This window comes from Acomys minous (genome assembly GCF_964271855.1).
Source record: "Acomys minous genome assembly, chromosome: 4".
Lineage (NCBI taxonomy): Eukaryota > Metazoa > Chordata > Mammalia > Rodentia > Muridae > Acomys > Acomys minous.
Genome location: NC_140486.1, coordinates 14,772,725 through 14,788,729, shown reverse-complemented (window position 1 = coordinate 14,788,729; position 16,005 = coordinate 14,772,725). Strand labels below are relative to the sequence as shown.

General features: G+C 43.6%; 1 protein-coding gene across 1 annotated transcript in view; it reads right to left on the bottom strand.

Annotated features, from left to right (window-relative positions):
• Window positions 1-9,285: 9,285 nt before the first annotated feature.
• ME2 (malic enzyme 2) overlaps window positions 9,286-16,005 on the bottom strand; it is a 48,590-nt gene continuing 41,870 nt past the window's right edge. Inside the window, exon 16 of the mRNA XM_084781035.1 lies at window positions 9,286-15,024. Coding sequence (XP_084637161.1) covers window positions 14,857-15,024 — 168 coding nt within the window. The 3' untranslated portion in view covers window positions 9,286-14,856. The remainder of the gene's footprint in view (window positions 15,025-16,005) is intronic.

Here is a 16,005-nt window from a genome sequence, read left to right as displayed (position 1 = left end):
AAAGTGAAAACGTTTGCACTTCCGCATCTGGTTTGATTTTCGTGCCCTGTATTCCGGACAAGTCCCCCGCCCCGCCCCCCATGTATTCTTTGTAGTCTTTGGTTGGGATGACTTTTTCAACTACAAAACCTGAAAGTGTGAGCTTGTGCTTTGAGAGGAAAACACTCTACACAGGCGTTCATATCAACGTAACCGTGAGCCTCCTAAACCTCTGACCTTATTTAAGGATTTTGGTTTTGTTTTGAGACAGGGTCTCGCTATGTCCCCTTGGCTAGGTTTGAACTTGCTGTTGTAGACCGCTGTTGGCTTCGAACTCACAGAGAATCCTCAGAGTCTGCCACTGCCTCCCGGACCCTAGAATTAAAGGCCTGCTCATGTTTTCGTTTGCTGTTTAGAGATAAACTTATCACCGCAACAGACATTAAGCTAGAACACTAACTTGTTTGTCTGCCTGGAGACCTGCTTAATGGTTGACGAGTGCCGCTGGCACCAAAGATAGGAATCGCTTAAGAGTTATCAATGCCCTGTTCTTAGACTAGAAGGAACTGTACAGGTCCAATCCCGGAAGAGACTTGCTAGAGAGCTGACCACCTACTGTCTTGCTCCCCTGCCCACATTCCTGCTAATGTAGAGGGTTAAGTCCAAACCTATCCCCCAAAGCTGTGCGTTCTGGATCTAAAGCCTGTTAGCAATGGCTGCTGCTATACTTCCTCTTGGTCCTAAATCGCCGCGCTGTTCTTTTCCTGTATTCGCCGCGCTTATTCGTACTCCATTTCCTCTCTGTCAAGTGAACAGCCTCAGCAAAGGGAACTTCGGCTGCTTTATAAATGTCTTCCAGGGCAACTCGACCTGCCTCCTTCCCCTCCTCAGTGCTCTATGGCAACCTCTAACTTTTCTCCGCGTGAGTATCTACTCTCCCATCTTTAATTCTGGCGTGAATCTGATCCAGGTGTGGAGTTCTGCATCATTTACCCAGCTTTACACTAGACGGACCGTGCGTCTGAACCACTGAGAGTAAAAACAGCCTCTGGAGCTACAGGGAATGGTGTCCCTTGCCCAGTAATGACTACCCTGGATGGGTCAGCAATTCCTGATGCCGTAATGGAACCATTTCAAGTCGGCAACTGGTGTTTGATCCAGGACTCTAGTCTTACTTTATCTCTTTCCCTTTCCTTTTAGATACACAAGCATGCATAGTTTAATGTCACTATAAGTTTAAAAAGTAAAACGTTTTGATCTAAAAAGACTTTGAGAGAGGCATGTCCATTTGTAGATAGAGGCATACCTTCCAGGTGCTTTAAGTCTGCACGGTGAGCTTCACATTTTGAATTTTAGACTTCTACTGGGCATATCCTTGAGCCTTAACAATCAAGTTAGACTTTGAGTCCTTAAGATGTAGATGGTCCTAAGCCCTACCTTTGGAGTATAGACTGAAGGTTAAGGATATGCTTCGTGCTGTACAGAACACAGATAAGCAGCTGGTGGCGCACACCTTTAGTCCCAGCACTCGGGAGGCAGAGTCAGGTGAGTCTCTATGAATTTGAGGCCAGCCTGGTCTAAAAGTGAGTTTCATGACAGCCAGACCTCCATAGTGAGACCCTGTCTTGACTAAACCAAGAAAGAAAGAAAATAGAAACTAACTTAAAACTGACAAGTTGGGCTGGAGAGATGGCTCAGTGGTTAAGGTTAAGGCTGCTCTTCCAAAGGTCCTGAGTTCAAGTCCCAGCAACCACATGGTGGCTCACAGCCATCTACAATGAGATCTAGTGCCCTCTTCTGGATTCCAGAGAGAGCACTCACATACATAAAATAAACAAAATCTTAAAAACAAACAAACAAACAAAAAACACTTGACAAATGATATATCTAAATGAAAGTTACAAAATATTTGGTTTCTCTTAACCAGTCTTTATATATGACAGTGTATATTGTATGAGTTGTTTGCATCTGCTTTTTTTTTTTCTGTTTCCATGAAACTCATTGGTGGATAGGTAATTTCTCATGAAAAGTAAAATGGTTAAATTAGCCCAGTTTTTTTTTTTTAAAGTTCATAGTTTGACAAAGTGATAGCAAGGGTCAGAAAAAGGAGATTTAATCAATGTGACCACATTGGGGGAGCAAACAGAGGTATCTGCTGGCCCCAGATCCTTCTCAAGCACAACATGAGCTTTACATTTAAATAGAAAAATTAAACAGAAGACATGTGTAATCAGACAGTTCTTGTCAGGATATTATCTCACCGATCTGTCTCAATTCTGGTTCTACAAGATGGTCTAGGAAGTCTCTAGTACTTGAGGGATAAACTAGCTTTCAGGACATGTTCCAGGGTATAGCCTTGCCCTCATGTGTAGTGCCTTCACCTGAGGAAGGGTCCTGTAGGCTCTGGTCTTCCTGGAAAGAGCTCTCAATGACAACTGTCCAGACAGTTGGCCTGGGGCCATGTCTGTGTGTAGAACAGATTATTTTGATTGACTTGACTGGCATGGAGAAGATCCAGCCTGAAAGTGGGTGTCGCCATTCCCTGGGCTGAGTACTGTAAACATGCATGCATTGTTTCTCTCAGCTCCCGCTTGTAGATGTGCCATGCCTAGCTGCTTCAAGCTCCTGCAGTTGTGACCTCCTCACCATGACGAACTTTAACCTGGAATTCTGAGCAAGAATAACCCACTTCTTCCCTAAGTTGCTTTTTGTCAGGACATTTCATCACGGCAACAGAAATGAAACCAGGACCCACAACTGAGCTGGTGTATCCTCGGTCTGCCAAGATCTAATTAAATCTCAGTGGGATGCTGCCTTCAACTTTACTGTTTGTTAGCTTCGTGGTTATCAGATCTTTATCGGGTGGCTATGATGGTAGAGACCCTGCAGTTTGGGGGTCTAATCTCAGTGGCATGCTTTACTGCCTACGTGGTTTAATGTCTCAAGTCATGACGTCATCTCTTTCAGATTTCCTCCAAATGTCAGCCCTTCACTCTCAACCTCTCAGGTCCTGTTTTGATCAGACATGGTTGAGATTCTCGGTCCCTGAAAAGGTAAGCTACTGTCCAGCACAGTAGCTATAGAATGGGCCTTCCACTCTCAACAGTCATTTAAGATCAACAGATCAATGTCTCTGATCTGGGAGGGAAACTGAGGCAGGATAGAAGACAGGGACATTTATCATGGCATGAAAGCAGAAGGGAGCTCCTAGTCTAGCTGAAGTATCTCACCAGCAAAGAAGCAAGAATCCCAGCCCAGCTGATGACTGCTTAAAGACGTGTGCCCTTCCCAGCTGTCAACCTGCATTTTTCTAGGAATCTAACCAGAAGCCCCGATTACAGGGAAAGGAAATGTATTAAATCCCGGGCAAATGTAGTGGCTTCCGGCTTTACCGTACCAGATTCCACACAAGACATTGCCAGAGCCACCCTGTCATCTGGCTTATGAAAAAGAAAAGAGGGACCACAGAGATGGCCCAGCACGTAAAAGTACCTAAGGCTCTCCAAATGCCCCAAGTTTGGTTCTCAGGACCCACACTGGGTGGCTCACAACTGTCTGTAACTACAAAGCCAGGGAATCCTACACCTCTTCTGGCTTCCATATGGCCTGCATGTATGTATTATGTGCATGTGCACTCACACACACACACACTCACACACACACACAATCAAAAATAGAGAAAAGAAAATGCCTAATAACCTTTAAAAACATTTATTTTAGCTGAGTGTAGTGGCACACACCTTTAATCCCAGCTCTCAGGAGGCAGACGCAGGCAGATGGCTGTGAGTTTGAGGCCAACCTGGTCTACAAAGTGAGTCCAGGACAGCCAAGGCTACACAGAGAAGCCCTGTCTCGAAAAGCCAATCAACCAACCCACTAACAACAACAAAAAACATTTCTTTTATGGGTATAGTTGTTTCTCTGCGTGAATGCCTACTCAGCACCCATGGAGGTCAGAAGGAACGAGAGCTACAGAGAGTTATGAGCCACCGTGCAGCTGCTGGGGACCACACCCAGGCCCTCTGGAGGGACAGCCAGTGTTCTGAACTGCTGAGCCATCTCTCCAGCCCTCTGCAATAACCTTTCAAGAGGTAACTGCAAAGCCACTCAGAGTACATAGCTAATGTTAACACAACAATTTGCAGCTCTCCCTGGAGCCCACTCAATATTTGAGTATGTTGTATTTTCTTTCTGACCAGCTCTCTTTCTCTGAGCTCTCATGCTTAAAGCCTGTATTTAAAAACAAACAAACAAACAAAAAACTTATTCATTCATTTATTTGTTTTTGAGACAGGGCCTCTCTGTATAGCCCTGGCTGTCCTGGAACTTGCTAGGTAGACCAAGATAGCTCAAAATCATAGAAGTCTCCTGCCTCAGCCTTCTGAGATCTGAGGTTAAAGGGGTGCACCACTCTACCCGTATTGTATCAAAGTGTCTTTAATAGAGTCTCAAATTCTGCTTCATGCTGACGAGTTCCTGAATTCTTTTTCTGCACTGAAGCCATGAATCTCTGTTTAGCTTGAGTTGAGGTCCCTAAAAGATTGGGACTGTGGAGCCCGGCTCTAACTGCTCCATCGTCTAACTGTTAACAATTTTTGGCGTCCCCTGGGGGTCTTGAGGAGGACCCTCAGCAGAAACCAAGCAAGATGGTTCTGCTATCCTATACCTTCAGCCTTTAGGGCTATGAGAAAATTAATTCCTATTGTTTGGTGCTCATCTCTGGCATTTTGCTATGGCAGCCCTCTAAAACTAAGGCAGACAGATGGTATAAGCTGTTTGGTGTCGCTTGCTAGAGCATTTGTTTATTGAGTGTTTGTGTATGGTAGTTGCTTTAAGATTTGTTTTCATTAACTCCTAGTGCTAAGGTAGAAGGGGTTAGCTGACAGTAAATTTTACATGCCTCATTAGGAGCATGTTTTCAAACTGCCTGAAGGCCTTCCACACTACAGTCTGGAGTTGGGACTCCAGTAAATCCGGGGGTAGGGTGGAGTAAGGGGGTGACATACATTAAGAGTACAGAAATTAAGCCGGGTGTAGTGGTGCAGCCTTTAATCCCAGCACTCGGGAGGCAGAGGCAGGTGGATCACTGTGAGTTTAAGGCCAGCCTGGTCTACAAAGTGAGTCCAGGACAGCCAAGGCTACATAGAGAAACCCTGTCTCAAAAAACCAAAGGCCAAAACAAACCAACCAAACAAACAAAATATAGAAATTCTAATTACTGCACCAATAGCCCCCATCACCACCGTGTTTCTTATCTGTAGATCAGATACAATGACTCTGATTCTGATATCAGAGTCATCTGCTGTGCTAGCCTGGGCCTCCCAAGAAACACAGATAAAATTAAACAGGTAAGTACCATATTAGGAGAAATGCCCATTCAGAGCTGGGAGGGAGCTAGCAAGGCTTGAGAGCCCTCAGGACACCATGGAGATGTGATTCAATGTGAAGGGGACAGGTAAGGAAGAAATGTTGGTGTACAAAAGCATATTAGGTGGAAATAAAGCTTTGTACTGCAAGGCCACACCACGAGGCCGTGAAGGGATGTTGTCCCGAGTCAAGGGCCCATGTAAAGGGCAACACACTCTGCCTGCAGCCCAGAGGTGGTGGCTGAGGGAGCCCACAGGCAGCCTGGCTTCCCAGTACAAAGCAAAGATGATTTCAAAGTGTAGCACTTGTGGCTCATAGTCCAACATGATAAAGGCATTCTTGTGGTTCCCACACCCGAGTCTCCAGGTAGAAAGCGTCAGAGGAGCTTTGTGTGGGCTGCGGCCTCACTCCCTTGCAGGTGAAGGGAAATCCACACACACCAGAGGTCAGCAGAGTGCTGTGAGAGTTTTGTACCAGAATCGGAGGTGTTTTTGTAAATATGAAACAAAGAAAAAAACAAAAGCCTTGTGTAGTGGATGTAAACATGTTTTTGTTTGGATCCCATCTGTGGCATGGGAAACAGACTTGTGAGAAACAGGTGATGTTTATCCACTAGAAAAAGAACTGCCTCTTTTGGGGGCTTGGTCTTTGCTGAGGGGGAGGGCAACAGACACCCTAGTAAGGGCTCTGGGAGGATATATATATATATATATATATATATATATATATATATATATATATATATGTGTGTGTGTGTGTGTGTGTGTGTGTGTGTATATATATATGTGTGTGTATATATATATGTATGTGTATATATACATATATATGTGTATATATATACATATATATGTGTATATATATATACATATATATGATATATGTGTATATATATATATAAAAGCTCAAAACAAGAGGCTGGGCCTTTTGGCCTTGGCATATTATTTTCCTATCACTTGGCTAGTCATTGCTCCACTTCGAGACGCTCCTAGGGAGAATAGGTTCCAGCTATTACAGTGGCAGTCACCTTTCATAAATTGTTGGATTGGTGTTTAACAGGTCTGCTGGAATCCTGCCAACTACGAAGTGTGGACTCGCTTCCAGGAACTGAGTCTGAGAAGGTCTACTTCTCCTGTTCCCATTAACCTCTTTTCTCTATCTAGGGAAGATGAGTTGGAAGGGAGGCTTAAGCATTAAAGAACCCCAAATAAAGAAGGTTTGAAAAAGTTCAAAGCCTACAGCCTTGTGTTCATAGCATTCTTATCCCTTTGCACAGATTAGTAAGTCTTTGCTATGTCAGATGGTAAATAGGTCTGTGGAAAAAATTAGAACGGTGGTGGTGGGGTGCTCGGGAGTCTCGGCTGCAGAGAAAGTCTTGCTGAAGTGCCGTGGCTGAAAACTGAAGGAGGCGCAGATGCTGCAGGCAGAGGTGCAGTGAGTGCCGAGGCTGCTTTCGAGGTCCAGTGGGTAGCCTGGGGTAAAGATGTCATACCGCAACCCACTCTCAGTTATTCAAAAAATAACCTTAACGTGTGCAGAAGGACAACAGAGAGAAAGGACAGACGCTAAAGCAAAATGTAAACAAATGTGCTTCCGGGCCAAGGCTGGTAAGTTCCTGGCATTCCTCCTGCACCTGGCCTCTAACTTGGACATTCTACCGCACTTCCTGCCCCTCTCCCACCAAAGCGAATACAAAAGCCAGGACTGAACTGTTGTGTGCATAAGGGATTATGACAATTTAAATTTGGCCCTTGGTTGGCAATGTGAAGATCTCCGAGTGCAGGGTGGGCTTGCATGGAGTGCCACAACTTAAAGTAGAGGAGGATGTAGCTCAGTGGTGAAGCCTTTGTTTAGTGTGTGTGAGGCCAGACTGGACAGAAAGAGCTGAGGCTGGGAAGAAGGTAGGTAGCACAGAATCCCAAGTTCTGTTTGGGGGCAACAGCTGGAAAGGAGGAGGAGCTGAGAGTCCTCCCAGCACTACTCCCAGAGTGAGAGAAGTAGAAGCCTGCTAGCATCCTGGTGCTAGTGAACGGCCGAGGGAGGACTGATGGGAGGAGTGACGGCCAGGACAGTAGGACAGTAGACACAATGGTAGCAAGTTCTTGACCTGAGGGGAAATGAGCCCATGAGCACTTGCCGAGGGAGGACTGATGGGAGGAGTGACGGCCAGGACAGTAGGACAGTAGACACAATGGTAGCAAGTTCTTGACCTGAGGGGAAATGAGCCCATGAGCACTTGGTCCTAGTAGTTTTTTGGTTTTTTCTTTTATTTTCTCCTCCTCCTCCTCTTCCTCCTCCTCCTCCTTTCTTCTTCTTCTTCTTCTTCTTCTTCTTCTTCTTCTTCTTCTTCTTCTTCTTCTTCTTCTTCTTCTTCTTCTTCTTCTTCTTCTTCTTCTTCTTCTTCAGGTGTGTGTGGGCAGATGCAGGTTGTCAGTGTCTTCCAGCCAAAAACCTCTAAGAATGCATATGTAGCTAACCAAGTTCGGTCATTGCTTACCTCTGTAAAGGAAGAACCTATATGCTGCAGGGAAATATGGGGTTTCGTAAGAGGTCAGTACTTTCTGAGCTGAGCTCAGTATGCTTGCCTAGCATGCATGAGAGTTTGGTCCCCAGACTCCATAAATAAATTGTTTTAAAAAATGAATAATATCTCTTGCAAAATGTGGATCTGGTTAAGTGGTTTTCCAGGACCACTGAAGTTGGGGTTCACTCAGGATTGGGTGTGTCAGAAAGCAGATACACTTCTAGGACCGCTAATCTCAATAAACTATCCGCAAAGAATCAATACTTGATCATTCTGGGAGGGGGGTGGTGTGGATGGTGGAAGTGATGGTCTTTTGTGGTCTCAGCAATCAATGCCTGTGTTTTATCTAGGTATGGACAAGGTTGCGGAGTGCTGCTGTTTTTATCTGCTTCCATCCTGATCAGTGTGGCCTTGTCTGAGGTTGGTGTTCTGTGGAATGACCTGTTGTAAGCACAGAGGAGGGGAGCTGGAGAGCCCAGGGCGCCCTCTTTTGAGCATTCTCCTTTTCTCTGAGACGGAAGCCAGGCATGTGCAGAACACAAAGGTGCAGTTTGTCAGAGATCTCTGGGTGTCAGAAACTCACCGGACAGGGATGTGGTGGCCCCAGAAGGGTTTCTTGAGGTTGGTAATTGTGATGGACTAATAATGACAGGTTCTGTAGCCATGCTTTGCTGCACTCGCCAGGCGTTCTGTCAGACCGTGATGGGTGAGGTTTAAATCTCACCATGCCATCTCAGATACTTGACCTTGACATTCCTGGTGCCTCAGAGTTTTCCATCTGTAAATAGGGCAATTAGTATTAGCCTCCTAAGTGTTGTGAAGTTTTTATTTATTTATTTATTTGTTTGTTTGTTTGTTTTTCGAGACAGGGTTTCTCTGTGTAGTCTTGATTGTCCTGGACTTGCTCGAGGCTGGCCTCGAACTCACAGCGATCCTCCTGCCTCTGCCTCCCGAGTGCTGGGATTAAAGGCATGCCCTGCCCCCATGTTGTGAAGTTTAAATGAGTAAATTTGCTAGATATCTGGTTACCTACTACAGCATGCACCTCCCCCATCATAGTCACATCGTTTCCTAAAAGTGTTGGTACAGGGTTTGGTTCTCCTTTACCATTGCAACCAAGCTAAATAAGGAGATACAAAGAGTAAGAAACAAACACAAGAAAATAAAGGGCAAATATAAGGAGCACAGGGAATGTTCTGGGTGTCTAATGAATTCCCAAGGGGTCAAGCCTTTGGGCAGAGAGCAGAGGAAAGGAAGGACCCACAATAATACTCGGTTTAAAAAGTATCCTTTAAAAACAAAGCCACCATCCATTTTTTTTATGCATAAGAAAAATTTTACTAAGAAAATATACGAACACATCTCATTACAAGTAATATATCACAAAAAGGGAAAAAACAGTTCACATAATTATCAAGTTGTTTTTTTTTTTTTACAGCAGTCCCAAGACTATCTGTAAGAAGTCAGCCCAGCACGGTGTACTCTACACAGAGCACCCCCTTAGTCTTCTCTACACAATCACCACTACAAAACCTGTCAGCCCACCATTTTACCTTAATACAAGGCGAGCAAGGCTAAGCAATGACATGCAATGTGTGGTTTCTTCAAGTCGGCGGTTGACGCTGGCGATATTGCTGGAGGGAACACAACAACATCAACTAGAAAAATACAATTTTACTTCCTGGTAATCTGAAAGCTTATTAGGCAAAGTCCAACAAAACACCGGGTAGGATTTTTGCCAAATGTTTAGCTAAGATAGCTCTCCAGAAATTCCTTATTGCACACATATTCCTCCCTTCATGGAAGTTGCATGTGCACATAATAAAATAGATGTCACTTAGAGTCTGTCTTCCTGGTGCACGCTCACAGGACTAGAGTCACAAAGTGAGTGGCAAATACGTGCCACTGACACAGATACGCAGAACAGTGATAGCAGTTGGTGGTTCTAGGAATATTACTAAATCAAGAGTTGTTAGTGAGCCAGCTATTGAGAATCTTTGGTGTAATCTATCAAATTCAAAGCAAACAAACCCACCTTAATAAATACACCTAACAGTTAACAAATAAGATGTTTGAAGCATATTTGGATCGTTAAGTAGGAACAACAGGGGTGGGGTGGTATCACATGACCTGGTAAAATGCATTCAGGAGGGCTCAAAACCAACCTTGTACAAATAGGTGAAGAATTTTCACTTGCCTAAAATTGGCTGCAGAGGCGGACGGGGGTCTAAGCTGAGCCCCAGCTCTCTTGCTCCCCACAAGCTCTTCAGCCCTCCTGTGATGTTGCCCTTGTTTGTGCAGTAGGGTGAGAAGCACTGCGTTCCAATGTAAATGTGAAATGCTTTGAACATCTGACCCAGAGCAGGCACAGCCATCCAAGCTGGTGTGTCATGATTTGTCAACTGTATACATCAAATGCACTGATGACAATTCACTGCCATATGAGAATCAATGATTTTCTGGAAGTACTCAGGACAGGGAAAATAAAATTTCTAAGATGATGTATGCAGTCTATTCCAGCACCGGGGAGGCTAAGTCACAAGTGTAAGGCTGGACTAGGTTTCAATGGCACTGCCTCAGAAACACAAAAACCAGAATCAAAAAGCTGAGTGACGGGAAATATACTGAGGGATACAGACCAATAGATGTCTCTGAGTCTAAAACTTAACAGAGTATGGGATGGATGTAGGAATAATGTCTCAAGTACCAAAGCTATACATACATTTGACTTGGAAGAAAAAGATGAAAAAGTTCAGTTATTGGGGAAATATCACGTAGCCAAAGATACATTTACTTGACTTATGTGCTGGCCTGGGGCCTTTCAACACACAGGTACAATTAAACACATGATTAACACATACCAACTGTGAATGTCATTTCATTTTCTCTTTGAGGGAAATACATTTTCTTTCTACTTTAAGTAAATCCCAGTAAAGATTAGAGTTCAGCGAGGCATGGCCTCTTTGGACTATCTGAATGGCTTGAAATTTGAAAGAATAAAAGATCAAAACCCAGCACTCCTTCTCCAAGCACACACATTAGGACATCTGACTTCAGATGAACTGGTTTTCTGTTGCTGAATTATCTTGAATATTTGGTGTGTAACTTTAGCTCATCTTTTGAGGGTTTTGTTTTTTGAGGCAGGGTCTCAAGTAGCCCAGGCTGACCTTGGACTCCGTATGTAGTGGAAGCTAGCCTTTAACTCTGGAGCCTCCAGCTTCTATCCCCCAGGCACTGGGACTAGAGGCCTGCAGCACCACACCTAGCTACTAGGTTTCAGTTTGACTTTGTGTACAAAGTGCAAATCACACTGGTTGATAACAGACCCGTCACTCATGCACAGTCAGCAAGGGAGTACATCTTGAGTGGGAACAGGTCACTGCTGCTAGTCTCTCTGGGATTTCTCTGGAAATGGAATTCCAATCAGGAGCTCCGAGATCTGTTATTAATGCTCCCAAGTACGGCGGGTGAACTCAAGAATACTGATACGACAGTAAAGCCCCAAACACAGCACTACAGGAACATCTGTACTTTCCCCCGTCACAGTTCCCTGTGGGAGCAATGACTAATAATACACTGTGCGCCTTAATACATCAGTCTGATTCATTAGTCACTTTGTAAAACCTCTTTCTCAGAGAAAAAAGAAAACCACCCCCACAAATAGCCATTGGATAGCTATTCTTTTACAAATGAAAACTGGTCACTAGGTTTCATGAACTTAAAGTATCCTAGGTTATATATTTTTTTTCTCAGAAAAATTACGCCTAAAGTTTCCTAACTTAAAAAAAAAAACCTGTATCAACTAAAGAAAATTAGATGAAAGCCATTCCATATGAGATAATTTCAGCTGACCTTTTTCACAGAAATTGAAGCATACAGTATCTGAGCACTAAATCTGGACGTACATGCAAAACCACTCAGCCAGTCTTCTGAACCAACAGCATGGGTACCACCGAGGAGATCATTAGAAATGAAATCTCAATGACAAACCAAAAAAGACAAAAACAAATATAACAAAACAAAACAAAAAACCCAAACAAAAAGCACACACCCAGATCAAAAACATGGAGTCTGTTTTGCGTTAGCCAACTACTCCTAGACACACTACATTGCTTTTGTTCGTTGCTGAGAAAGAGACAAAGGTAAAGAGAAAGAACATGAAGTTGAGTGGGCAGGGAGGTAGGGAGATCTGGGAGGATTAAGAGGATCAAAATATATTATATGAAAAATAATTTAATAAAAAACAAGTATAAAGAAGTGCAAGATCGTGAGCCCCACCCTGAAACCACACCAGCAGCAGCTTGGGGCTAAGAAGCCACTGTCCCACATTAAGGCGGAGATTGTGAGAACAAGGTGCCCATCAGAAAACCCTGGGAGTCTGCCTGAAATATACCTGCCAGGCTCTCCCCGCTGGAGGGCAGAGGGGTCTGAAGGTGGGGGAACGGGGGATCACTAGTTAAAATGCCCACAGTGATTGTGAAGCAGCCTCCCGGTGAGGAAGACACCCTAGGAAAATGGTTTGATGAGTTCTCAGAGTTTAACATGAACATCTATGCGTCAGCTTTACTCTCGCTTGCACTCTGTCTCCCAGTGGGAAGGAAGGAAACTGGCCCTGTCTCTATTGATTACTGGGAACCCATCTTGACAGTTTCTCTACCCCATCACCACTCTATAAATAATTGCCTTTACCTGGCACAATTCCCCATGGAGGGCTCAAGAACCCGGCCCCCCCCCCAATATGATGCCATCATGGCTTCCCCTTCTCAGATAATAAACACTTAAATTTACATCCAGTAATTAATATTTATAAGTAGGCCATATTTCACTTTGCCACTTTCTCCTTAACAATGACTGCTGTGAACTGTACCAGACATTTAATAAGCAACATCTTAGTAAAAATTACTTTAATTCAGCAAATATCCTCACCTTTAATAAACTGAGCAAAAAAAGCTGGCAATTCTTATACTTGTAATGTTCAAAATTAAGATTCCATATACAGAATATAAACAAAAACATGAAAAAATAAACGCTTTTCATAATTTTTGTTACAGCTATTTATGGTGAGGGGCAGAGTGGGTGTCAGAGAAGAGCTTCTGGAAGTTAGTTCTTTCCACCATATGGGCCGTGGGATTAAAGTTAAGTGTCAAGACTTGGGGACAAGGGCCTTAACCACTGAATCATTTTGCTTTCATTTTTTGAGTTCCTTCTGAGACAGGATGATACTATGCAGTCCAATCTGGCTTTGAAGTTGCAATCCTCCTGCCTCAGTGCTAGGCCCACACCTGTATAACCTTCTGTCATAATTGAATGAATCAGATTATGGCTTACTTGGTTATTTTACTGAGCAGATTTGGGACTGCTCATGCATGAAACTCTCCATCATGTGTACCCATGCTTACATGGCAGTGCCGTCTCAGGCCTGCTTCTTCCGGGAGTGGTCCCACGGACTGAACCGAAGGTCTGGTGCTCGCTAAGCAATCTAAATACATTATTTTCAGAATTTCAAATCAACCTCTTTAAGCAGGAGGACGGGGAGAAGGTCCCTCTGCCTACAGAGAGTATAAAACATGTACTGTGGTAAATACCTAGGAAGTGCTTGATACTGCTACCATTCCAGGGTGAGCATTCTTAAGTTCTGTCCCTGAGCAGGGAGGGCATGGTGGTTCATAACTATGATCTCAGCGCTTGGAAGCAAGCCAGGGACACATAGTGAGTTCCAGGACAGCTTGCTACAGTCTCAAAATAAAAACAAGCTTTGTCCCTCAAAGCATCTAGACAGGCGAATACCACAGCCATAAAATGTCTCCAAATACTTTAGAGACGTCCTTCAGAATCACCAACATGTGTCTCTCGAGCACTCATATCTTTATACAGCTCAGACCATCTTCCTGGGACAAAAATAAAATGACAGTTGCTGCCGGGTGTTGTGGGACGCAACTTTAATCCCAGCACTCTGGAGGCAGAGGCGGGTGGATCTCTGTGAGTTCTAGGTCAGCCTGGTCTACAGGGTTCCAGGACAGCCAAAGCTATATAGTGAGACTCTAGTCTTGAAAAAAAGGCATTTCCTGGTCTAACTCTACTTTATTGTCTCCACTGAGCTTGGAATCTGTTATCATTCTCGGAAGAGAAAGATGTCACTGCTAATATTCAAAGGAATGTATCCTAGGAGGAGCCCTAATTACTGCAAAATAAAGGAAATGACTGACAGAAATAGGCTGTAGTTAACTCCTTTAGCTACTATTTCCAAGTTACGTGACATTAGTCGTAACATTAGGTAGTGATACTCCCTCAACTAGAAGTGAGGACAATGAAACTGGGTTTTCATAACCCACAGACCTAAGTTTCTGCTTGGTCAATAAGATAATGTAACTGAAGCAAATAAAAGTACGGAATTACCTTTATTAAGTAGAAGTGGTTTTGTACACTGTTGCATGGGACTGTTCAGTTTGTCTCAAGGCAGCACTAGCTCCTCCACTCTATACTTTATAAAGCTAGCCTTGATTTGGTTCTAGGAAATCGGGAATTTTTTTTTTTCGGATTTCCCCAAGTCTGTCTACTACAGGGATTTCAGAGCATGAAAGTAAAATGAAGCAAAAGCATATATGAAAAAGCAGTTTTAAGGACTGACAATTTTTCTTTGGAATTAGGTTAAAATTTGGCGTCTCCTCAACATTTTATACTCATGTCCACAGCCTAGAGAAACTGAGCGGAAGACATGAAAGATACATTCATGTAACAGCACGAAGTGGCGAAGCATCAGGGCTACAGCACGCCAGGCCTGCACTGTGGGCACTGGCTGGCGTGAACAGTAGGGCATTAACAGCAGACTCAACATATCTGTCCCCAATGAAAGTGAGAGTCACAGGAAAAAATGCCAAGCAAAGTGGTGCTGAGGAATAAAACAGACGACACTGTAACTCTGAGAACATTATCTTTTTGTCTGAAAATAGCGGGTCCCTGGAGCACAGAATGTCTTAATGGGAAAGCTTCTACTCTGATATCTGAGGAGGCTTCAGTGAAGACTCTGGCCAGTCATACACATCCGGCAGCAGGGAGACATAGTCACTCCGCCATATTCTTTCTTTCACATATTTGGCCTTGTCCTCAGGTTCTGGGTATCGGAAAGCCATCTTATTAGCATACAGATATTCTGCAACCTGGAAAACAAAAGCGTTACTGTTTAGGCTCTGAATGGTAACCTATCAGAGAAATAAAACATCATTACAACACACAGTCACGAACACAGAAGGACGGTGCTTTTCTTTTTCCAAAAGGCATCGGCATCATCAGGAAACTTGGAAATGCTGACTCTGAGCTCCACCCCAAATCCACAAAGCCTCTTACGACCAAAGCCCAGTCCTGCGGTCCTGGACTGTTAACAAGTGTTCCAGGCAATTCTGATGCATTTTCTGGTTCAAGATATGTTGCCCAGTGTCTTAAACCCTGTTTCTCTTAAACTCTAAATTCCTATATTTTATTTTTAGTGCTTTTCTCTTAAATATAAAGGAAGAAAAATTTTCACTTTTGATTAAAACATAAAAATCTGCAAAAGACAAAACCAACAACAACAAAACAAAACCCCACAACGCTGTCATAACAAGAGTTGAATAAACTAAAGTTTTTAAATTTTCTTAGGCTCTTTATCTACTGAGGTAACAATATAAGACAACAAAGCAACTTGAAATTCTGGGCTGGTTGATGGTCTAGTGGTTAGGAGCACATGCTGCTCTTGGCAAGGACCATGGTTCAGTTCCCAGTGCCTGCATGGCAACTCACAACTGCCTATAATTCCAGTCCCAGGGGATCTGATACCTTCTCCTGGCCTTCTCAGGCACTACAATCATGTGGTACTTAACATTCATATAGACAAAACACTCATACACATAAAATAAAAATAATCTCAAAATCAAAGGAAAGAAGGAAGGAAGGAAGGAAGGAAGGAGAAAGAAACTCCAATTAAAAGGGATAAGACTCTTCAAAGAAAGATGTAACACTTTCTCACAGAGTAACAAGGTAAAACGTTAAGGTGCTGCCGAAGTGAATGGAAGCTCGTGCTTTAATCTGTAACACAGGGTAGCTCACATTGGCAATCTCTTCCCCACAGACATGCTGACAAAATGTCTAAGAGGAAGGCGTGA